The 24,505-nt window shown below is 41.6% G+C and overlaps 1 protein-coding gene across 2 annotated transcripts in view; it reads left to right on the top strand.

Moving 5' to 3' along the window:
• The window catches only part of bcas3 (BCAS3 microtubule associated cell migration factor), a 319,882-nt gene that overhangs the window by 222,639 nt on the left and 72,738 nt on the right, over positions 1–24,505 (top strand). The window contains exon 23 of one of the 2 annotated variants that reach the window (XM_085379386.1): positions 22,832–23,159. The exons of the other annotated variant lie outside the window; for it this stretch is intronic. Within the exon in view, the coding sequence (XP_085235512.1) occupies positions 22,832–22,854 (23 nt within the window). The 3' untranslated portion in view covers positions 22,855–23,159. Of the gene's footprint in view, positions 1–22,831; positions 23,160–24,505 lie in introns of those variants that run through there. 2 annotated transcript variants of the gene reach the window in all.

Below are 24,505 nucleotides of genomic sequence, written 5' to 3'. Positions count from 1 at the left end.
GAAAGTTTCATCTTTTCAAGCTACTGCAGCATCACCCTCTCTGGGCTACTGTACTGATATATATTTGAAATGGTGGTAAAGATCACAGTTGTAACTCGTGTCTTCAACATGGCAACAGTGTGCACAACAGGTAAGAAAACTCGAGAGGTGCACCAACGACACCAAAGCGTCACATGTGCCAGAAGTTGCAATATAATATTTTTGGAAGAAAAACTTCCCTAACATCAAAGGAGAGCCTGCATAGTACGTGTTGCCATCCTAACCTCACACATGCGTGTTTGGAAGTTAAGTTTGACACAATAGTCCACTAATGCGTCAAATGTAGGTTGATTTGTGCTGCATCGTGCAATGGTCTGAGTATTCAGTAATCACTCTTTAGTAAGTTCGGGTTAGTTAATTTTAAATTTTGAACTTCGAAATTAAGTGTTGATTTTAGTTGGTGTTTGAAATGATTCAGTTTAAGGGATGGCGGCTTGCTGGTAATTGAAGTGAATTGTAATATTTTGCTATATATTTGTATTAAAAATCTCCTAAAGGTATAAAAAACACATTGGTATTACAGCCAAATGGTCATACTGTAGGTGTTAGAGTAACCTCATAGGTCACTCAACAACTAGGCGTGGGCCTCAACTTGATTTAAATAGGTAACACATATTACCATATGTGTTTCAGTACTTAAAATAGGGCATCCACTAATGTATCCATAAATATGCTGATTTAAGAAGGACGTGTGTTTTTGTGTGCATGTCTCTGAAGGCAGTGTTCAGCACTGCTGTCATGTGATGACTTCGTGTCATCAGGCCAGAGGCTCTAATGTCCAGCTTGTCTCCATCTGCCACTTACAAACACACACAAATGCAAGCACACACACACTTTGTGTGCCATTGTCAGCTGACTTTGTTGACATGTGAATGCATTTTGGCAGTGAAGTAGCCTCTGAGTCAGTGGCATAAAGTACTAAAGTGGAAATTTATGGGTATGTGTCAGCCTGCATGTGTTAAAAAAGTTTATTTATAAGCCTAAATAAAATGCTTTTGCCTGTGGTTAATATGCGCATGTTGTGACAGTGTTCTTGGTAGCGTGGCGCTATGGTGCTAGATGATAAAACGAGGAAGAAGAGACTCCCTCACTCTGTCTTTCTTCAATTGGTTGGATAGTCTGGAAATGAAATGTGATCCTCAGAGTGAAACATCAAACAGCTAGCAGCTGCTGGGCTGTCAGGTCACCGACCGGTCAGAGGATGGACCACGGCCTCCTGTGTCTGTGTCTTTGTGTGCATTTGTGGCTGCATGCACGAGTGGTTTTCAGTCTATCTCTTATGATGGTCTTTCCATATTTCATGTGTTCTTTTATAGATGTAGCTTGGGTCTTTTTTGAGTAGCTACGTGTAAAATCCACCTCTGAGTGGCACACTGACATCACCACCATTATCGCGTAGCATATGTTTCCTATGTGACAGAGATTAGCTCGTAGTCTGGCAGCAGTGGTAGAGGAAGATGAAGGATGTTAGGGTATCTGGATGATGGTCTGGATGATGAGGAGAGGCACTAAAATGCTGTTGAGAGGTGGGGGTTGGCTGAGGCTGGAGTTGGTATATTAGGGGCATCTGTCTTGTCTTTGGCATGTGGAATGGGTCGGTAACCATATAGGCAGATGAGCTGAGTGGCTGGCGTAGCCCAGCCAGAGCAGATGGTTGGAGGGGTCACAGTGGGGTCATTCCTGTGTTATCCATGCCACATGTACGTGACATTCTGACAGGAAAAACAAATCTATAGGTGTTCATCTCCCCAAGGCACCGGACTGAACTAGCAAGAGGACTTTTTCCCTCACTAAGCAACAACCTGAAGTCTTTTTGAGAAACCTAGAGTCATTTTTCTGTAGCAGCATTATGCATCAGTGTGAATATTTGTAGCTTTTGTGAAACATGTTGGAAAACTCGCATATTGGATGCAACATGTCTGGCAAATACACACATATCTATCTAGTATACAGCATTTCAGGGTAGTAAATGAAAGTGGCCTGGTTTGCTTTGACAACTAAGAATATTAACATTCTGGAAATATTGTGGGTACACTTCAAAACAACATTAATTGTAGGTCTGTAATGGGAAATGAACTCAAGCCTCCTACATGACGATCCACCACTGTAACCTCCACGCCCTTAAACCTAAATTAGACTTTCCACATGACATAGATTTGCGCATCTATCCAGCCAAGGGTCTGGACGCACATCTTTGCTGCCCAGAATTTATTATCATGTGGACTATATGCACTGAACCTAGCCAGTGGGTACAAGCCAGTGTCCCGAGTTGAGATACTGGATTGTGTCAAGAAGGGCATCTGGAAAATCTTTGCCAAGTCAAACATATGGATCACCAAGAATGAGATTTCTGTATTGGCTCAGTTGGGCCTGGGTTAACAACAAGTGCCCCCAGTTCTGTTTGCCAACAGGGAGGCAGTGGAAAATGTGGAAAACATCTCATCTCCATCACCAGGAGTGTGGTGGTGAAAGTACCTGGATGAGTGGAGAGCAGAGATGGGCAGTAATCTGTAATCTGATTCCTTTTTTTAGTAACGAGTAAAGTAAGGGATTACTATTGCAAAAACGGTAATTAGATTACCGTTACTTTCCCGTAGGAACGCTGCGTTACTGCGTTACTAAAACCGTGATTTTTTTGCGAGAATGTCTCACAACAGTGACGTAAGCGAGTGCGACGTTCGTGGCAACAGCTGTGTGCAGATCAACAATGGATCACATATCGAGTGCAGAGAGAGTATGAGCGTGCAGCGTTTAAAGCGTGGAAGTACTGACCTTACTTTGAGTTTGATTCCATAAAAAGTGACAAAAACATTAGTGTCCGCTGTGCGTGGGAAGAAAACTTCTTTTTACAGTGAAAAACCCCTAAACTTCCGAGCAAGCACCGAGTAGCTACGACGTAATGGGAAACTCACAGAGAAACTCGCGGATTCTTCCACTGACTGCGGCACACCTGCACCAGGGTAAACCTCCGCCTACCCCACTCCTGCTTTACAGGTGAAAATAGAGCAACAGGACCGCTGAGTCTTTGACTTTATTTTCTGCTGTGTTTTACTTGCATCTATTTGAAAGACTGAGTGTAAACACAAAAACTATTTTATTTTATGTGCTGGAATGTGCAGAAAATAGGTTTAAATGTTAAACTAATTTCTTCCAGTCAGAGAATGTTGCAGATAATTAAATGTTTGCTTGATGCATAAAGTTAAAAAATCAAAACTGATAAAACAAGTTAAAAAAACAGAGACTTTTCCACGATGGATTATGCAGAAAAAGTAGAATTGGGCTGAAAGATCTATCACTTTATCACCTATTCAGGTTGTAAATCATGTTTTTAAAAAGTAACTAAGTAATTAATTACTTTGGAAAATAAGTAATCAGTAAAGTAACAGGATTACTTTTGGGGGGAAGTAATCAGTAATTAGTTACTGATTACTTTTTTCAAGTAACTTGACCAACACTGGTGGAGAGTAGTGGTCTGGAGGTGAAGCGTTTTGGACAGGATTATGAGTTTGAAGCTGGAAATTGAAGCGGTGATGTAGAATGCTGAGGAGAGAGGAATTCAGTGCAAAACCATTGGAGACATTGGTGATTGGTGCAGATGCTTTAATGGGCGTGTAGTTGAAGGAAACAGAGGTAATGAGGAGGAGTTGGCTACGTATGGTGTTAAGGAGAGAAACGAGAGAAGTTCAGGAGTAAATTGGATAAAGTGCATCGTGTAGCACTGACACTGTGTTCTCGTGTGACTCCTAAGCTTTCCTGCCGGCCCTTTTGTTAGCACCTCCTGCTAAGCTAGCACCACTCTTCATTAACCCTGCTGTGATAGCATGGTTAGCAGAGGCTATAGCCTGTAGGGTAGATGGTAAGTTTAGCAGGTCTCCTGTCTGGCTTTCAATTGCCAACCTTTGCCTCTTTGAAGCTACTTTTACCTTAAGTGACATGACAGATTGTACCAGAGATCAGACAATCTCCCATTTCGCTCAGCTGTGAGATAACTCATAGAGGCTGTACATGTATAGTTGCATCGGTATATGTCCACCTCCCCCATTATAATCAGGATTAAAATCTTGGCAGCCTTTCATTTATTTTGTCCTTTTTGTTGTCTATTTCTGTGGGTAATCTGTTGCCCTTGGAAATAATCTGCCCCACAGTCACAGATAAAACGAGAAAAAAAATCACACAGGAGGGAGAAAAACGAGGCTGAAACTGAATATGAAAACAGCTGGAGTAGGCAACCGTGCGGCGACCTTGGAAAGTGGGTCTGTGTAAAGCATTACAAAAGCCCTGGGAGACACTCAACCAATACATAAAGGACACTGTCTGCTCATCTTCTCTCCTCCTTTTCCTTTTCCTTCCTCTCTATCCCTTTCTCCAGACTACTCTCTTTTATGTCCCTCCCGAGGTTATTCTCTTCTACACGTCTGCTGTCTGTTTCTTCATTCACTCTTTTGTTACTTTTTTTTCACCATTCCATTTCAGATGACCCAACCTAGTTTTTCACTGAAACCCAATGTTGATGCTAAAGGCTGAAAAAACCATTAAATCGTGGTGAGCAGGTGAAAATTCTGTAGATTAAAATTTATTTTAACTCTTTTGTGTAACCGACGTAATCTACCATATCAAAAAAAGGGACAACATTTGGATTGTTTTTGTTTTGTTTGTTTCTTTTTAAGTTTCAAGTATTAAAACATTCTCAGTGTAAGATTGGATGCTGCAAGAAGTCTATCTCTTAAATTTGGCAAAATGTGCACCAGGAGCAAAACTGGCTTTCATCGTGGACAGGCTAGACACAGGGCTAACAAAGACAACCATCAACGCTTACATTCACACCTATGGCTAATTTAAAATTACCAGTTAACCTAAATGTCTTTGGATTATGGGAGGAAGATGAAATACCCAGAGAGAATCCACACGGGCACAGGGACAGTGGTGAATTCAAACCAAGGGCTTCCTGTCAGGTGACAAGAATAACCACCACTGTGAATTATTAATAAAATTATATTTAATAATACTTGAAGGGAGACTACTTGTAAACAATTACTTAACTATATGAAAGTTGCAGAATTATGAAGTAAATTAAAAACAAATAAATAAATAAAAATCAAAGTCTCCATGTCTTTCTTACCGTACCAACTTTATTTATAGAGCCCTTTAACATAAAACCAGGGTTCACAAAGTGCTGTACATATACAAATAGCATAAACGCAATAAAATAAAATAAGATAAAATAAAACAAAAATAAATAACTCAATGAATAAAATAAAAAATAAAATAAAACATGTTTTATTTTATTATTATTATTACTGTGATGGCCAAACCCGTGGCCACACTCTAAAGTCGGTAACTTTTGTATTTTCACTCTTCATTTGAACATAGTAATACACTTTAGTTTCCAATAACTTTATTGATTGGTTTGGATACATTTGTTCTATTTGTAAGCGCGCACATTTAGTTTACTTATGTATTCATACCACTTCATTACTTTGATTTTTGACTAACCTTTGTCTTTTTATTTCTTACCTGCCATCATCCCTGGGAGTTGCTGGACAAAAGATGGTATCCAGGGTTTGAAACCATTAAATACAAAGGAGGATAATTGGACCACACCACCACTTCCTGCTGAAGGGGGGGAATGTGTGTTTTCTTTGCTTTAAAAACAAAGTATTTGTATTTAACTAAATATTTAGGGTTTAATGGGGTTTTTTGATTTTCTTCTTTAGTGTTTAGTTTATTAACAAACTAGATTGTACTGCATCGTTTGTGATTTATGATTGTGTTTTGTTTGTTACCCCTCATGTGTCACAATGGTCTGATCAGCCATTATATATACACCCTTGTATGTCATTTCATGTTTAGGTCAATTATGTATGTTTGGGCAGTCATTTGGTTTGTTAAGGTTGCAGTCTGTGCCTGAGTTCAGTTTTGTTTCTTTGACCTTTTATGAGCTCAACATTTATTAGTCTTGTAAATATAATTTTTGGGGGTTAAATAAATGGAAACTATATTTTTCTAATAATTCCTGGGACGACTCCTGTTTTTCAACTCGGTCCATCACAATTACAAAGGCTTCAGTGAATAAATATGTTTATGAAAACTTTTCGAAGAGCCTAGCGTGCAGGGGCAGACCCTTCCATATCTCCACATTTCTTCTCTCATGCTGTCAGGTATGGCAGTGAGTTAGTAATTTTGTCAGCGGCACTTTAGGGTCACATTCACACTCACCGTGTTAACCATGCACATTCAAAAATGATGCTTACCCAGAGTGTTTAAGTGTGACACTAGGGCCTCAGCATTAGGTGGGAGATAAAGCTAACCTTTTCGCCATCTGCCTCTGTTTTCTGGACTTATCTCTTTCTCCTGTCAGTTTTTCCCTCTCCTGCATCCATCCTCCGATTCCTGCTGGAATGTTTGCTGTTGTTTTTCTGGTCACCATCACAAGAGTAACGATGTTGAATTAAAGTGGCCAAAACTGATTTGAAGTCTCCGAACAAGCAAGTCTGGAGGTGGAACAGCTAAAAAGTGGCCAGTAGTGATCCAGCTGATACAAGGTGAAAAGCTTAAAAAAGCTTACTAATTATTATGATTAGTGACGTCATCTGTTTCGAAATGCCAAAATTAAGCATCATAATTCATTGCACAATTTTCAAAATAGTTGTGAATTCATGTGCTGGACAACAATGCGTGCCTTTTCTTACTGCTCTTGGGGACACAGTCTTCCTCCTGCTCTGCCATGCTTTAGTCACAGAAAATTATCCATTAACAGTTCTGATTTCTGCCCGCTCTTTTTTCTCTGGGCACTTTGTGAAAACAGCTCAGCAGCAGTCGGCCAACTTTGAAGTCGACAGCATTCCTTTCTCAGGCGAGCGCTCAGACTCTAGCAGCCTCCTCAAGAGACACTCTCACCCCCTTAGACAAACTTTAATTAACTTGTGTGTGCAAGTCTGAATCTCCCAGCTTAACCTTTGACACGCTGCTTACCTGCACACTGCCTCTACAAGTGCTCCCCACTTACAAACAAAGACCGCATAAAGACAAGATTAGCTGCTTTGCCGTTGTCTTCTCTGCTCATCTCATTGGAAACATTGTCAGGGCTCTGAGCCCAAAAGGCCATTCAGTTAACCAGAATCCAGCACTTGAGCCTCCAGACTGGAGTCCAAGGGCCAGCTGGTAGTCCACTCGTAGTTAGCAGTGGCTCAGAGATTTTTGGACCTAACCTTGTAAAACCTCTCATGGTGAATAGAAGTGGAATTATCTTGGGTAAATCCCTGGGCTGGAGCTGAGAATTGTGCTTCTGTGTGTGTGTGTGAGCTCTGTCTGGCTCCACCATGACTGCCTGAAAGAGGTTTGGACACTTGGATAATTGCTTGGACCTGACGCTGACCATACACACTTCTCCCCCTCACAAAACCATATCCGTTATATCAGACTTGTGTGAGGTTTTTTTTTTTCTTTGCATGTGTGCATCTGCCTATGTGTGAATATATGTGTGTGTGTGTGTGTGTGTTAGCATGTGTGTTTGTGGTCAGAGAAAACTATAGAGAAGACTCATAAACCCTAGAAAGAAAGTCTCTTTGTGAGCTGTGTGCGTGTGTTTCCAAACTACTCCTGACCTCACTTAGGATCCGCTCAGCTGACCACAGTTTTGAGCGTGTGTGTGTGTGTGTGTGTGTGAGCATGGGGAAGTGGCTTTAGGGGAGGCAGCTTTACAACTGACATTGACAAGTCGTTTGGCACTCCAAACCTTCTAGTCCCACCACTGTCCTTGAAACTAGATCAACACGACAGGATATGTCTGCCTCTGTGTGTGTGTGTCGGATTTTTTCATGTCTCCTGGATCGTTTCCCATTTTTAAACCGCTATTTCACTCTTCATTCTGCTCCACACTCCTTTTTTCTATCGTTGTCCAACCACTTACTTGTGCACTGTACCCAACGCAGTAGCGTTTTCAGAGACGCTGTGCGTGTGTGCGAGAGAGAGAGACGCCGGCCTCATAAAACAAGGCCGGTCTTTTCCAAGCACTTACAGATAATCCCCACAATTAGCCACAAAGGCTGCAAAGCACTTTGATCAGCACAGGGCAATGTGGAACTCCTCACAGATATGCTCTTCTTCCATCGCTATCTATCTCTCCTCCCAGTTGCACTTTAGCAAACTGATATTAGGCACTGCATCTGTTAAGAGGAGGAGGCTCAAACGTCGGAGGCTTCTCTCTTCTTTCTGCTCCTCTTTCTCTGTTTTTTGTATCAGGATGAAACATGGCCCTTTTAATGTCTGGCAGCTTGGGGTTTGTGATTACAGCATGTAAGGCAGCTTGTTTATGGGTTGAGTTACTGTTGAGAGGCAAAGCCAGGCCACACAGATATTCGGCCTTGTTGAGAGGAGTAGAAGGCGAAGAGATGAAAGGAAAAGGGGGCTCGGGAAGAGAGAAAAAGAGGACAGCGATGCGATTGGGATGATAGCAAGCAGAGTGTCTTAGGAAGGCTGTAAAAGAGGGATGTTTTTAACAGCAGGGCTGCTCCATTAAAGTCAAGTTTATCGCTTAAAATTAAGTTAATCTAAAAGTAATTTGCGTTTAATGTAGTAGTGAATGGAGCCTTGAATCCCTGGTGGTTCTGATTTTGTTTACATTATATGATAAGGTCATTTGGTTGGTAGAAGGACTGTTCCCTTTAAAAGGACGACTTTGTTTGAGGTAATACGCTTTTTTCCCTGAGTTATCAAGAGTCGTATAGGAGCACATACTGTGCGCTCTCTGGGTTTTTTAAATGTGTTTAGTGCTGTGTTATGGTCTGTATGGAGAGAGAGGCCTGTATTTGTTGCTACACTGATTACTCATCAAACATCTGCTCAGATGTGTGTTCTCGGTCCTGCAAAGTAGGGCTGGGCCATATCATGCCGTTCACAGTGATACCTGTATAATGTTGGGCGATGATAAGAAAATTAAATATGGCGATAGAATATGGGTGAAACGCGCATGCGCAGTGCCTTTGTTTTCATACGCACACGTCGGAAAAAGCATGGCGGCGATGGAGAATGAGAAGGGCGAAAGCGGCTCGGTGAATGAAACGGATGAACCAGAATGAAACGGATGAACGGAGGGTACTCCGGAACAAACCAGAACTGGTTTGTAAAAATGCTGCAACTTCACTGGTGTGGAGCTGGTTTAGCTTTCGTCCGTCAGATACACAACAAAGCACTATTTTTGGTAGTGCATGCTAGCGGGCCGTCGTTATTACTGTTATTATCGAACCGATTTTCTGTGCTACACGGCGCTCAAAAATCTGTCAAAAAATGTGTTCGTGCGACTTTGCTAAGCTACGAAGCTGCACCGCTTGATGGATTGTCGGAGCATTACGGCTATCGTAGGCGGAGCCTCGCGGAGTGATATGTACTGTGCTTCAACATAATATTACTTCATTGTGTGTGTATGATCTCTTTTTATGTTTTGTGCATATTATACATGGTTATGCTGAGGATATGTCGGCCAGTTTCCACTGGAAATGCTTTTTGGTTAAACTGTCAGCGAGGAATTTGCATTTGCACTGTTACATTTTTATATAACTTTAATGCACATAAAAAGCAGCTGCTTGTTTAAGTGAAAACACATTGATGTTTTTTTTGCACTAATAAAGTTGTGGAGTTGTAAAGTATTTTTTCTCGCCTCACTTATATCGTCAGTTATATCGTTATCGCAGATTTTCAAATATATATCGTGATAAATATTTTGGCCATATTGCCCTGCTCTACTGCAAAGGCCTGTAAAGGTGTTCTGTGGCATCTGACATGAAGATGATGGCAGCAGATGCAGTTGTTGTTGTTGCTGCTGTCGATCAGGCTTCTTTCTGCATATTCACTAAGAACCTGCTCATAGCTGGCAGGTCATCAACATTCCTGGGATCATACCAACAATCTCACCAGTCAATGAACTTTAGTGACATTTTATAGGCTCTTGCCACCTTACAGTTTCCCACACGTACATTGTATTGATTGATGTGTCCTGATGGGGCCTGTTTTTCAAACCCGAACTGGATAAGCAGAAGCTTTCGCTTCTTGTTTTCCCGTGAGTTATTGGTTATGTTGCTGGTACACAGAATGTCCAATTAACACTTCCAAAGACACACAGGAACACACAAGCATGCTCGCACACACCCCACCCCAGAATACACACTTAGATACACTTGTTCACTGGAATGCGCAAACTTCACATCCCACTCAGACGCACACACATTTTCAGGAAAGCAGATTAACTCATACACACATGCAGCCAGCCTTACCAGGGAATATGATGACTCAGTGATGACCCCGCAACATATCTCTCCTCTTTCACACTCCTCTTGTCTGTTTCTCAGCCCTCTTCCCTGGCCGTTCACATAACCCTCCCGGACTCTAGAGGGGGAAGGAAAGGGGGATGAAAGAGGAGGAGGGGAAGTAGATGGGTGGGGAGGGATGAGAAATTAGAAGGAGGGGGTATGATAGGGCAAACAGTGTGTATGCGTGAGTGTGCAGAAATAGCTCAGGGTAAACACAAGCTAGTATGGGAACTTAATCATCTTAGCACTGTGCCACTGTAGAAAGCCCAAAGACCTCTCAGCTGCACATCCCATGCTGCTCTGTGTTTGGTCCAAAACATCTTACCAAGCTGGCATCACCAGTGGTTTAGGTTCTGCCTTTCTAAATGAATGTGTCATTATTAAAAGGTTTTTGGGGACAACACCAGCTAGAGTTAATTTAAGGTTTAACCAACTCTGTTTATACATTTGGAACTTACAACTCTAAAACGGGTGTTATAATCTGTCCACTTGTATGCGAGGGTTGGCTCTGGTCCGAGTGATGTACATTTAATAATGACAGTGAGAGTTTCTGTGCAAGAATCTGTCCTCAAGAGATGACGTTACAATGCAGGAACTATGCCTATTAAATACAGGTCGACTAAGTGCTCTGTAGGTGATCTACATGCAATGCTCCAATTCATAAACAAAGATGTAGCCATTTAATTTCAATAATTGCAATCATTTGTAACTGGGACGTGAGTAAAGTAAAACTGCAAACCCATTAACTCACTTTGGTTTCCCAGTATGAGATTGGGATTATCCCCTTCTTCAATCATTTAAGTTCTTCTCTGATTTACTAGTTTTACTGAGGACTGTGAAAACGTTGTGAGGCTTCTCTATAGTTTTCTGTAACTATAAATGGCTTGAATCTGAAAAACCTGTGCGCACCGAGCTTCGATCCACCTGCACTGATTACATAATGATTCTGATGTTGCCTCCTCATATTCCAAATAAGTGAATGCTGCAGGCAGCAACATCACAGTCACAACATAAGACGTGCTGTGTTGCAATCTCTAGTAAACCCAGTGTAATTCCTTTAAACACCCCTCTCCCAACAATTTGCATTCTAAGTAAGAATTCTCCAAAAAATGGACCGTTGGTAAATCTGGCCTTTTGTACCATAGTGTTAATCTAATTAAACAGCAACTCTATAAGGATGCTGGAGAATGAAGGTTGTACTATTTACCAGAATATTCCATACTTTCAGTTTCAATTTGGTCAACTCGGCAAATTCTGATGGCATCACAGGAAAACATGCTGTGACTCATGTATGGATGCATTACATTCAAATGCAGTGGGTATTATGAAGCCTCATTTTCCAGGTGCCAGGTTAATGTTATAAAGGGTCATAATTTAGCGACATCACAATCTTTTAGGTGCTTTAACTAACCAGACAACAAACTTAATAAGATGTAAGAAACCAAACACCCAAACGGAATGGGACATGAGACGGCAGTGAACTGGTGGACAAACTTGTGATTTATTGTGCCAGACTTTGTTTTGCTCTCCAACTGGGCTGTTTGGACTGGTGGCTAGTTACAGCTGCGCTACATCAGGCAGCAGCACCAGTGAACATTTCGTGCGTTCAAGTGTTATACCAGCAGTTTCTGATTATAAAAAAACAATATCACAATGCACAATTCAAAGCGCACGAGATAAGCTGTGGATATTGAATGTGTTATGTTTCTAAATATACAGTTGTGCCATATATACAACTGCAATTTGATACAACTGCATACCCATCTTATAGCAGCACGCAGCAGACTAGGACAGACACGCACAGACTGTGATATGAACACGCAGAATATTCACCATGTCAATCTTTGTTGTTTTTAGCTCATTCGGCTACACAGACCTTAGTCAACAAGTTTATTAACACGAAGAACCAAACAGACCAGCTCCTCCTTTTATTCAGCGCAGTATGAAGACCCACACTGTTGACTTCGGATCATAATTCATAAAAAAGCATTACCCTGAGGTTTGCTTTGACAAACTTCAAAGTGTGTGTGTATCCATGTCTGTGCTAATTTGTGTCATCTAATAGAACACTGTCCCTCATGCTTCACTATGCAGTGTTGCTAATTCCAGTAAGACAGACCATAATTAGGCTAATGCTTTAGATGATGTGACTACTGTACATCAGACGACTAAGAGGGTGACAGACAGTGACGGGAGACATGGATAGAGTACCACAGCCCTGGGAAAGGACAGATAAGGGAAGCAAGTGGCCGAACTCTGGGTCATTTGGCAAGGAAAGAGAGTCAGAGCTAGCTGGGCATAGCCTTGGGAAAAAGTGAGAATCCCCCGGAGGAAGGCAGCGTTGACCCAGCAGGGAGAGACTTATGGAGCCTGAGCAGGAGAGTTGCGAGTGCTGCTGGGAACTGAGTCCCCAATGTCCTGCCAGGATACTGCCTTCTCCCCCGACCCCTCTGGACACACACACACATATGCACTGTAGCCCTCATCCTGCTTCAGGTCACGGGTTTCTGGGCAGCTTCCCACCGATTAGGTTCCCTTCCTCTCCTCCCTCCATCAGAGAGCCAATAGAAGTGACAGACTGGGACAGATGGATGTTAAAATTAGTTGTGGCTGAACTCTGGCTGTCACTCTCCATCCCACATCTCTTCTTGAGAAATACTGGTGCACTGTCGGCAAGGCCATAATCACAGTCCACGGTGTGTGGCAACAACAATTCTGGAAACCTTTTTCTTTTTCATAGTTTGCTTCCTTTTGCTGGTGAATAGATCCAAAATGAAAAGCACAAACAACATATTATTCTGCCCTGGGCCTCCAGCGTCAGTGTTTCTAGTTACAGGTTGTAGAGGTCCACATCCATATGTTGCAATATCTGCGTCACGTTTTGTATCCATATCGGTCTATTCTGATTCTTCTTTGATCAGATCAAAGCCAATTGTACATACTGTCTGCATGAATATTTTTGTAAATGGTCAGCGTAGTATGGTGCACAGCTTCACAGTGGCCCTTTTGATGTTTATACTGGCACTACTTTTCCTACCATTCACCTAAAGAGTGTTGAACTCCTCCTCTTTCATTATTTTAGGAGAAATGCTGTGTTTCTCCAACAAATAGAGCAGAGGTTCATGCTCCTTTTCACATCTGGGATCACAACAGTCTCAGACATCTAATCTTATCTAGAGTGTTTGCACTTGTGAATGGTACGGCCCATATTATCTGTGTGTTTACTGTCCTTGAGTCTGAACTGTGGGTGAACCTTGTCAAATCTGCTTTTATGATGTGGACCATTTTCATTAAAATGGCTCTCCCCCACCTTCACTCGTAATTAAAAGGCAGTGGGAGACTGGTGGTACCACCTCATATACCAGACCAGACAGTACCTGGCCTGGGGGTTACCACAATGTTTACGCTCCTACGCAGTTACCACACAGGCAGGCATTTAAAGTATATGACTTTTTGTAAGGCTGATGCGGATATTTGGGGTTTTTTCATTGGTATAAGATGGTAATATATTTGTAATTTAACAAATGTATTCATTTTTAGAACGTAATAGATTTGTGGTCACTGTTATATCAGAGGATTTCCTCTTAAAAAGAGCCACTTAAAACAGTTAGTCTGCAAGTTTCCTTAAAAAAAAGTATGATGTGCTGTGGCTCCAGTGGTAGCGCAGGTTGCCTACACCTCATAGCCTCGGTGGTTCGAGCCCTGGCTTCCTCTACATGTGCTGAGGTGCTTCAGTGTGTGTGTTACATAGAGAGAAACTGTTTCAAGTCAGTGTGCAGTGACAGCCTGTGCGCCTTCTTTCAGTGACACTAATAAAAAATTAGTCTGTGCAGTTATAGAGCTAACTGTGGTTAGCCAGGTATGACTTAACTGAACGGGTAGTTTTAAGGTGTTCTCCAGTACTAGGCCCTGAAGGAAGAGACACACCAAAGAAGCGATGAGTTCATCTGTAGTGCCAAAATGCTTGCACCAAGGTCCCGTTCATCTGAAATGAAAAATCCGATGAGAAAAAAGAACATTTTAGTTAACTGAGAGGAAAATAAAAAATAAAAAAAGAGATAAGAAACTGAAATTATTTTGTGCACTTACAAAACTTACAAAACAACAAAAACGAATAAAGTAAAAAGATGTAAGAAATGCCCTTTGTTATATCAGTACAGTGAGCTTCGTCAGCACAACCTGTCCTGATTTATTGAGACCTTAAAAATTTGACTCAGCTTCCTCCAAAATGTGTACATGTTGTAATAATCTTCCACTAACAAGCACCTTCCATAATATGATAATGATATTATATAATTTATTATGATGTAAAGACTAAAACAATTAAACGAATGAAAACAAACTGAAACTAGCAGAAACACGTGGGAAACTAAATAGAATTAAACTGAACTGAAACTGAAACCTGTGGTTTGCACATTGTTACATATTTACAACAGAATCTTATATGCAAGGATGACATAAGAAAAGAAACTCTGACAAATGCCTTTCGTGTAACAACAGTTTTTTGATGCTCTGCTATGCTGTCGTACTACAGTCCAAACTAGTACGACAGTGCCTTGAACAGTCAGGAGAACATACCAGAAGAAATGATGTCTTCTGCGGTCTTTGTTGACTGGATTTCTCAGTCACACACATGGAGTTATTTTACTGCTGGAGATGTGAAAAATGGAACACCAAAAAAGGAACAACAATAGCCTGAAGTGTTCTCTTCCCCTCTCATCTTTCCACCCTGATTAAATGTTGTCACAGAAGGAGAAAAGCACATTTTCAGCGCTCACGGTTAAACTTAATGTGCCTGTTTAGCCAAGAGAAAACAGCATGTTTCTAAATGGCCAAATTAGCAGGAAGCCATTGATCATCGTTCTTTAAAATGTGTTTCTATTTCCTAAACTCAGTTGTGAGTAAGACACAATTCAGCGCATTCCAGTAGGTCATACAGGAGTCTTTGTAAGTAGTTTCTCGCTGGAAAAGTGGCAGAGCTTTGCGTGGGTAAGCTATTCATTCTGCTGACAGGTTCCACATGTAAAAATCTTCCCCATCCTTAATGATCATGTGAGTTTGTCGTCCTTGTAAAAACACTGCCAGAAACGTCAGGCTTTGGTGTCAGGACCGTAGCGCTGTAGACTGAGGGCTATGATTGAAAGCAGTAAGTTCACACCCTTGCTTTCTGGGCTGTCAAAAGCCATTATGTGCTGAAGAGTATGGAACAGCTGCAGGAGATAATTGAGACTGTACGACTTTATGGCAATCACAATTAGAATGTCTGAAAGTGTTAAAGTATTTAAGCACAGGTTTGGTTTGCTGCGCGCAGGAAAGAAATCCGGCATGTGTCTGAAATGGGTGCTGTGACTAATACTTCAGGACCAATATGTAAACAAACTAAATGCATGTGTACTTAGTTACAAATGTAGCATAGGCACACATGCTTACTATCTGATCTTACTCAGAGCTTGTGTCACACAAGATTAACTGGATTCCAGGGGAACATTGTTTGCACAGACTGATAAGGAACAAGCTCGCTGTGCTTCATCAGACCATCTGATCACTGAAAGAGGATGTAAAAATGACATCGGGTCAGACTTTGGCTTTCATCAAAACCTTAGCCACTATAACAACAATGTTAGTTTGAACTAAGGGGGTTTAAATGCAACTGTACGTGAATGTGCGCTGATTTCACTGCAGATCAAAGAAACACAGTTTGCGAAATAACAGGGACGTGGCCTTTTCTGTTTGGGTGTCGGATTGAGTCAAAAGACCCCCTGAAAGGTCCATTACATGCTCATGGCGTGCACACAGGTAAAGGGTCTTGCCTTTAGTTGGTGGGGCTTCCTGTCTCTGAGTGTGTGTATTTAGGCAGTTCTGAGTAGATAATGGCCCTGGGAGGCTGAACTGTGGTGGTGTAATGGAGACAGATAACCAGCTTCACTGTAAACACCTGTCCTTGCAGTGTGATTCATGTTATACACACGTGTGGACGCACACACACACACACACACACGCATAAAGGTGTTGGAGTCTGCTTGTTGTGTCTTTCCATTATCTCTTAATGTGTGACTTTTGGTTGTTTCAGAACCAAGTGTACATTCACAGGCACTGTGAATGTTAGTAGCACAGGCGGCTGACTGCCTAGATACAAAACCAAATACCTAGAGTGGGTACTTGACAATAATGTATCGTAAAAGGATCCTCCTTAAGGGCCTAAACACACATGTTTACATGCATTTTTCTCTTTGACCTAATAGGATGTTAGAGCAACCAATCTCCTTTTTTTCAAATATAGTGTGTTCATTGGATTGTCTGTAGGCAGGCCATGGATATATGGGTGTACTGTGGATTTTTGAAAGCATACATGTATTTTGTAATATTTTTACATCATTATTATTTTTGATCAAACCTTAGGTGTATTTCAATACTATTATTACTCACTTATCATTTTAAACACTTTCTGTTGTGTTTATTCTAAAGTAATGTATCATTTTGTATAAAATCCCGTCTTTAATGGACCACGTATCTCTAAAAAACTACATTTAATCATCTTAGAAACACCGGCCTACAACTTTAAAATGCATCACAGCTGAAGTCAAAGCCTTGAGCACTGGGCGATGTGGCTATCTGCCAAAATATTAATGGAAAATAAAGTGTTATATCAGCAAAACAGTGGATTAAACTTTGTACATTCATTCAAAGTAGTGATTTCTCACATATGCTAATCTGAGCCTGCAATGGTTCATTAAACCAGACGTGGCAGGTGTTCCCGTCTCCATCGTCAAAGCTTTAACGTACGAAACAAGTAATTCAAGTTTCTTACGTTGGCCGAGGTGGTTACTAAGCGAAAGCTCATTTGCTGCGATGATAAATGAGCGATCATCTACTTGCTGATGCTAGCTGTGTTTCCACACAGAGTGCAGATGGTAGCTGAAGTCAGAGCAGTGAAAGCAGACCCAGTGGCAGCCTGCCTAACACGCTAGTTTCCCATCAGTCTGCTGTCAGAGACGAGTCTTTTGCGCATGTGCAAAACGCCAAAAAAAAAAAAACCTGCTGGCCTCTCGGCTTGACAAGATTACAGTAAATGAGCGCTGCTTGCCTTGCTTGCTGTGACAGGATGCCAGTGATTGTAATGAAATTGTTTTCCTTGCAAGGTTTTTTTTGGTTCTGTTGTTTTGATGATATAAAAAAAACCCTAATTTTCCATAAATTGTTTCTTACATTGTTTTAAAATAATTTCTCGATGTAGAACTTTTCTATTCTGACATCATGCAGACATTTAGATGCCTTTCATTTCTGTGTCTGGTATTCATTTGGTTAAGCAATGGGCACATGTGGTTTGGTTGCATGCACTACTGTGCAACTGAGACACTCATGCCTGGTTCTATGCACATGACTTTCCGTGTGTGTGTGTGTGTGTGTGTGTGTGTGTGTGTGTGTGTGTGTGTGTGTGTGTGTGTGTGTGTGTGTGTGTGGACGCCAGGCTGTCTCCAATGGAGGAGGCCCAGTGTGTCAGTGCGGAGGTGGAAGGGGAGAGCTGGGCTAGTCTCTATAAATCAGGCCAGATTACAGAGGCAGAGAGGCCTGCAACTCCCCTCCACTACCCAGCCTTCTCTGCTTTATGTCAGCCGACACACACACCACTACTGTATGGTTTAATAGACGCTGTTCTAGCACCAGATACCTTGGTAGACAGACGTCGTCTTAGGCCTCGCACTATGCTTTTCTATTGTAGATGACTGTGTTGTTAACACTCTCTGTAGGGTTGTGCTTGATATGGTGTTCCCATGCAGCACAGCTATATTTAAGTTTGAGATAAGAGGCAGTGGTAATTGTTAAGCGTCACAAAATAGTAAGCACCTTTTTTAAGATGTTTATACTGTAGAGATTTTAATAGTCAGAGAAGGAGAAACTTGGCAGAGAAAGTGCACTGACAGTAGCCCACAGAGCCGGCTGAATGCAGCCACAGGACATGTTATGTTTTGATTAGGACTGAAGCCACATTCGCAGACATTCACGACTCGGCGTGATTGGCTATGATGTATTTGTATGTCTTTATTCCTGCTGTGATTAAAGGAAACGTTGCTGACACTGACTTTGGAAAACATGCCGATCACCGAGGCAAGTTAAAGGACTGAATCGTGGAAACAAAAGAAACACATACTTGCAAATTACTGCATGTAGCGAGCAACAAGTAACTGTGATATATTCTTCATGTAAGCCAGAAGTAACCAGTTTTTCTTAGACACACGTTTATTGCCTGGTGTAAGTCACAATCATACAGAAGAGCTAAAATCTAACATTGTTGCTACAACTTGATTGCAGCATAGAGTTTGGATGTGGCAAGTGAGGATCACTACACAGAAAAATAATTACTTTTGCTGTTAGTGAGCATTATGACAACCACCTACTGGTATAAAAAAAGAAACTAGAATTGGTGTTAGATGACAGACTTGAAGTCTTATCTGGTTCTTGTTGTTTTAGGACTGGTTTTTCTCTTTTTCTTCATTGCTGTTTGGTTAGCTTCGAGGGAGATAACCAGTTTTCTCAGTCTTTCAAAAACAAATCCACGTCCACAGTGTTATCCATGTCATCCAGTGTTATCTCGCAGACCACTGCACATTAAAAATAAAGCTGATAGGGTACGTTGCGTCTTACTTTTTTTTCTGTTATGTTTTGTTTTTATTCTTGTGTGTTCTTGTTCTGTTGCTATCCCAATTTTTTATACAGGACCTTTAAGGGTTTTATAGATTATTATTGCCAAACCTCGGCTCCTCCTAAGAAACTGAAGCTGTATGGGCTCACTACTTTTTTTCCCAGTCCCAGAGCCTCAATGAAAGCCCTGATGGAGCTTTTTACAAGCAGCTCATGCTACCTCCTGACACAAGGAGTATGTAGTTTATTCATCATGGACATCTTTATTCTGCTATAATAATTTGTCTTGCAGCCACTTAGCGGTCACGGCTGTATTTGAAGTTTTTCTAAATCAAGTCTGTCTCGGGATCTTGGCTTTTGATCTTCGGGCAGGGCTTTTAATGTGTCCATTCTTCATCTCTGACACCAAGAGTGATTATTTGTTATGTTTTCAGTAGCCCTATCGTTCGGGCAGCTCGGTTCGCCCGTCTATATAATCCCCTCCAAAACCTTCCGATGTAAAATAATGGTTTTCGTGTTTTTCTTTCCTATTTTTGGGCAAGGAAAGCTTGCAATATGATGTTATGGCCGTCCAGCACTTTCTCTCTGTTCTCTCTCACCATAGTTTGGAATTTAATTGTGTTTTGACAACTCTTTTCCATAGCTGGCCCAATTATAGCCTACAGTTGGGCTGGTAATGATAGTTGTTAATGGGGTGAAAAATGGACGTGCATCTCTGACAGAAACCATAAGCAGATCCTTTGAAAGGAGCCAAGGAAAGCACAAGCAGGAATGACCCAGCAGTGCTCCCGTCCTCGTAAGGCCTTTATATAGCATGGGAGGCTCCTAGCATCTCCTACAAGGCTTTTACTGGCCTCTTATGTGTGTAAGGCAGCTATATGGTCAGTATTAAAACATCAGAGCAGTCAGTAGCAACGTCAGGGCTACTGTACGAGGCCATGGGAATGGCTGACCCATCGCACACACACACACAGACACACTTTTCGAAATGTCGTCAAATTTCTCACGCTTTTTTCTCTTCCTTTCCGCTTGCCACTCCTCCTCCTCCTCCACAGCCTCCTTTTTTTCCCTCATTTCTCTTTTCGCAGGGAAAGTATTGATCGGCCTCTTCCCAAAGTTATTTTTAATCAAAGATAAACAAGGAATCCACATTTCCTTGGGAGACGAGGGGTTGCTTGAAGTGTCCTGCTCTTTCTTACAGTTTTCTTTATGCTCGAGGGAGGTGCCGAACGGGAGAGATGGAGCAAGAAAGTCGAGCGCGCTCGTCACATGAGCGGGGGCGGGTCCGACGGGTGTTTAGAGAATAGCACAAGTGCCACCAAAGAGTGGGAGACGTGGGAAGTCCGGCTTTAGTCTCAGTTAGTTGTAGCACATCCTATTATTATCCCCTGGACTGTGTGACAAAGCTGACCAGAAGAGACCCCAAACACACACACACACACTTAGCTAGACTTCTCCCCTCTCACACAAACACAGGCCAGGCCATTCCCAAGTCTTATTTCTTCTGGACTTATGGGAACACTTAAATTTAGCCCTGGCAGGGAGTGCAGGCATAATAATCAAAGCCCTTGTCACCAGGCTCTCAGTGCTAGGTGGTCTCGCTGCTCCTGAGGGAAGTTCTCACCCAGTGGAAAGCATACTTCCTCCTCGGCACACTGGCACACTTGGGTCCTCTAATTATTGGGGGGGGGGTATGCTAATTATGCTGACTTCAGATATTACTATTTTATTTAGCTCAATAATAGTTTCTAAACAAATGCAATGGCCCTTGTTTACTAATGTGTGCATGTAAGTCTTCTTACCCTGCGTAAAAACAAGAAAATCTGAATGCCACACCACCACTTTTCTATATAAGGAAATACTTTTACCTCCCGGTGGGAGTGGAAATGAATTTGCAAGAAACTAATAAAAGTCAGACTAAAGAAACCGAGACAACTGTGTCCAAAGAAGAAGCCAGAAAAGCCACAGCTTGTTTTTTAAAGAAGACAAAAAGTAGCAAGAATCAAGGTGAAATAGCAGAGATTCTGAATATTGTTTCCCTTGAGACAATCAGTGTGGTGCAATTTTAAAAAAAAATGTCGATATGAAAAAAGACCGACTATGACAAGCAGCGTGTGATCTGTCAGTCTGAGACAAGAAACTCACTGCAGTGAGGAGAAAAGTCCAGATACTCCAACATCTGTGAATTAGACATTAGAGGGTACGTGATGACATCCAGTAATAACGTGTCATTTTGAATCAAATCTATTTTAACATGAGGTGAGATAACGAATACTAGGAAATGTGTAAAGATTCCTCTGAGTTTTTGTGTCAGATTGAAGTTATAAATTCACAAAAATAAAGATAATTTTTTTAGCAAATACTAGGGGTGGGGGGAAAAATCGATACTGTGCAGTGTCGTGATATTTTGTTTGCTAATAATGTATTGATGCAGGGACAGCAGAAATCGATATTTTGTTACAAGAAAGGTTTTTGTGCTCTGACTTCAGAGCATGTTGATCCTTTTTCTGAGCAAGAATCCTGACATTCCTTCACTGTCCAAATGTGTTTAACTTGTTTTTGGCAGCAATAAACATGACAGTTTACTTATTTTAATTTAAGACATGTTTTATTTTAATTAAGTTTAAAACTTTTTTATTTAATGTAAAATTATATTTTGTTTTAATTTACTTTCAAATTCTTCAGTTGCTGAATGGGCTGCATAGTTTTCATATTGCATAGTTCAGAATAGCTGTAATTGTACCAGATGGTTGCATTCAGTTAAGTTGGACTAGACTGTAATACAAACCGTTCAGTTTGTCAACAATAAAACTGAAATGAGAGAAAGACTGAGTGTGAGACTTTGATATTAGATCAAATGAATATTGATAAAGTTTACCTTTATGTACAGAATCTGAATATCGCAAAATATTTTAAAAAATTGCAATAATATCGTATCGTGCGTTAAGTATTGTGATAATATCGTATCGTGGGATGTATGGTGATTCCCACCTCTAGCAAATACCCTCAGAATCTGTTATTATTTATCTCTTTACTCTGGGAAGGAGAATTATTTAGGAACATTGAATATGGCTGCTATAGACTGGTTATCACTTCCTTAAATTATCGGGTCATTCTAAAACAATCACATTTTAGATTCAGAGTGTTTCTGACTCGCTTCAAATTTCTTTCTGGTTTCTGGATACTTTCATACACTGTAACCATTGGCCATATTATTTAAGCAACATCTCTGTTGTAACATGATTTTGTTACTTTGTTTTTGGTAATCTGTGCTTCTGTCCATCATCCTAACTTAGCCACAGGGAGCTGGAGCCTAGCCCAGCTGACATTAGGCAAGAGGTATCCCAGACAAGTTGCCAGTCCATTACAGAGGGGTCATATTTATTAATGGGTAAATTCAATGAGTAACAGCTGACTTCAAGTCACAACTACCAACAAAAAACTCCAACAACTCGTAAAGTTGCCACGAGCGATGACAACGACTTGTAAAATCAGTCGACTACTATTAAAGGCTGGGGATACTTTACCCTCGTGTTTGGGTGTGTCTCTGTGTGTACTCGCAATCGAGTGTTAATGTTATTCATCGTGTAACAACCCCCAGGAGGTCAAAGGTGATGAGGTGCTAAGAAGTTCTTTGACACTTGACACAAACACACACACTGGCTGCTGTGGCTCCCCGCAGAGCAGGACTGTCACCACCTGGAGTGAAGAACTAATTAGCCTGTGATCTGTGACATAACCCGTGCTCGTGTACAGATGAATGCATGTCTGCATTATTTTGCCTCCTAACTGTTCTCTTTTCTCTTTTCCATGTGGTCCTGCTGATGACGTGGGATGGATTCTAACAGGTCAGTGTTCTTTCATTTTATGAGATTACCAAATGAAATTGACGGCGAGGTCTCTGTGAAATCCCTTTGAAACGGAGAGGTCGTGAGGCTGCCCTTTAATTGTGCTTTTAATGGTGACCCCTTGGTGCCCCAGTGTAAATAAAAGTGTCAGACAATAAAGCCATCACGCCAATGCCACTATTATCAAATAATGCTTAAAGCCTTTATGTTTATGTTTTAGACGACCTCTTGCTGCGTTATTACCTGACACTTCACGTTTCAGAAAGAAATTTCCTGTATTAACTTCTCAGAGTTGCACAGACCAGGGTCCACATTTCTTTATCTCTGCATTGCTGAGGCAGTGAGCAAGAAGACAATAAGTATTATGTTGTTTCTTAGCTTCATTTTGTACATATATATTATATTATGCTCAGTTTCTTAATATTTTACTATGAAATCAATAAAATGCTGTTCAGTTATTCACCTTAACGTAAGCAGAGTTTCAATCACTGGAGCGCTGGGAACGCCCGCCTTCCCCGTGTCCTCAATGATGGCTACACCCCTGCTGTTAGTAATATTTACTAAAGTGTATAAAAACAATAGACAGTTTCTACTGGCAGCTTTGGTCAAACTGAGTGTGCAAAGCACAGATGTAAGTCGGCAGGTACAGTATTTAAATCCCTGTGCTGGTGATGTCATTCGTGCACATTCCCACAACATGAGCAGCGTTGCGTGTTCTTCTAGGCACATATAGCTTTATTGCTCCATTCGTCACTGCCAGTATTTCGGGGGGGTTTTCACACTCCCAAGGTGAATAGGAATGAGTGATGGCCAATAGGCTCAGCTTTCTTCAATCTTCCTCTTCTCCCTCTATTCCGTGAGAAACTCAGGGAGGATGAGGGAAGTGGGGCTCCTCATCAATCCATCCACAGAGAGAGAGAGTGACGGGGTTCTGAGGAAGAGAAGGTGTGGGAGGCTCGGTTTAGCCAAGGGGAGTCCCAGCAGCGATCCACGCACACGCGCACACACGTACACGTACGCAGAGGAAGAATAACACCCATATATCTGGCGCGTCAACAACCGGCCTCTGTTTGCACAGCGCTGACACCGGCACAGCCAAACTGCTACTGGAGTTTCTCATCACACGTTCGGTGCTGTTTGTGTGTGTAGGTGCACAACCGGGCGCTTTGATTCTGTGTGTGTTGGCACGCATTTCCATCTGTATTTGGTTTTCACGAGCACAAGTGTTGGCTGCCCCCAGGTGTGTGTGCGTGAGAGCGTGCGCGCGTGCCAGATGGCAAAGTGGATCTGTCCACATCGGTCCACACTGGAATATTGTCATAGCCACAGTAGGGAGTTCTTTTGTGCATATGGTTGTTTGGAGTTATTTTATTTAATGCTGTTTGAAATATTTTTTTGTCTCTTTCTGTCAAATATACGCAACTAATACATATTTGCAAACCTTGACACCAACACCGTCTTCACTACCACTTTAACTGGGAATCGCACTAACTCGTGCTGTGTTGCCCACAGTACCAGACTGTGCAGTCCTAGATAAACTGCGGTCCAGTTTAAAAACGTGTCCGTCAATCAGTCTCTGGTTTTTTATCCACTTCTGTCTAAGCAGAGTGTTTTTTCGCCACGTTGGCTAACTTTTGTTTAGTTTGCTGGATTGACTTAAAGTGCAACCATCAG

Source organism: Rhamphochromis longiceps, linkage group LG14 (genome assembly GCF_057381845.1).
Source record: "Rhamphochromis longiceps isolate RC_006_pf linkage group LG14, R_longiceps_female_GT1.1, whole genome shotgun sequence".
NCBI lineage: Eukaryota > Metazoa > Chordata > Actinopteri > Cichliformes > Cichlidae > Rhamphochromis > Rhamphochromis longiceps.
This window is presented reverse-complemented; position numbering and strand designations above follow the sequence as displayed.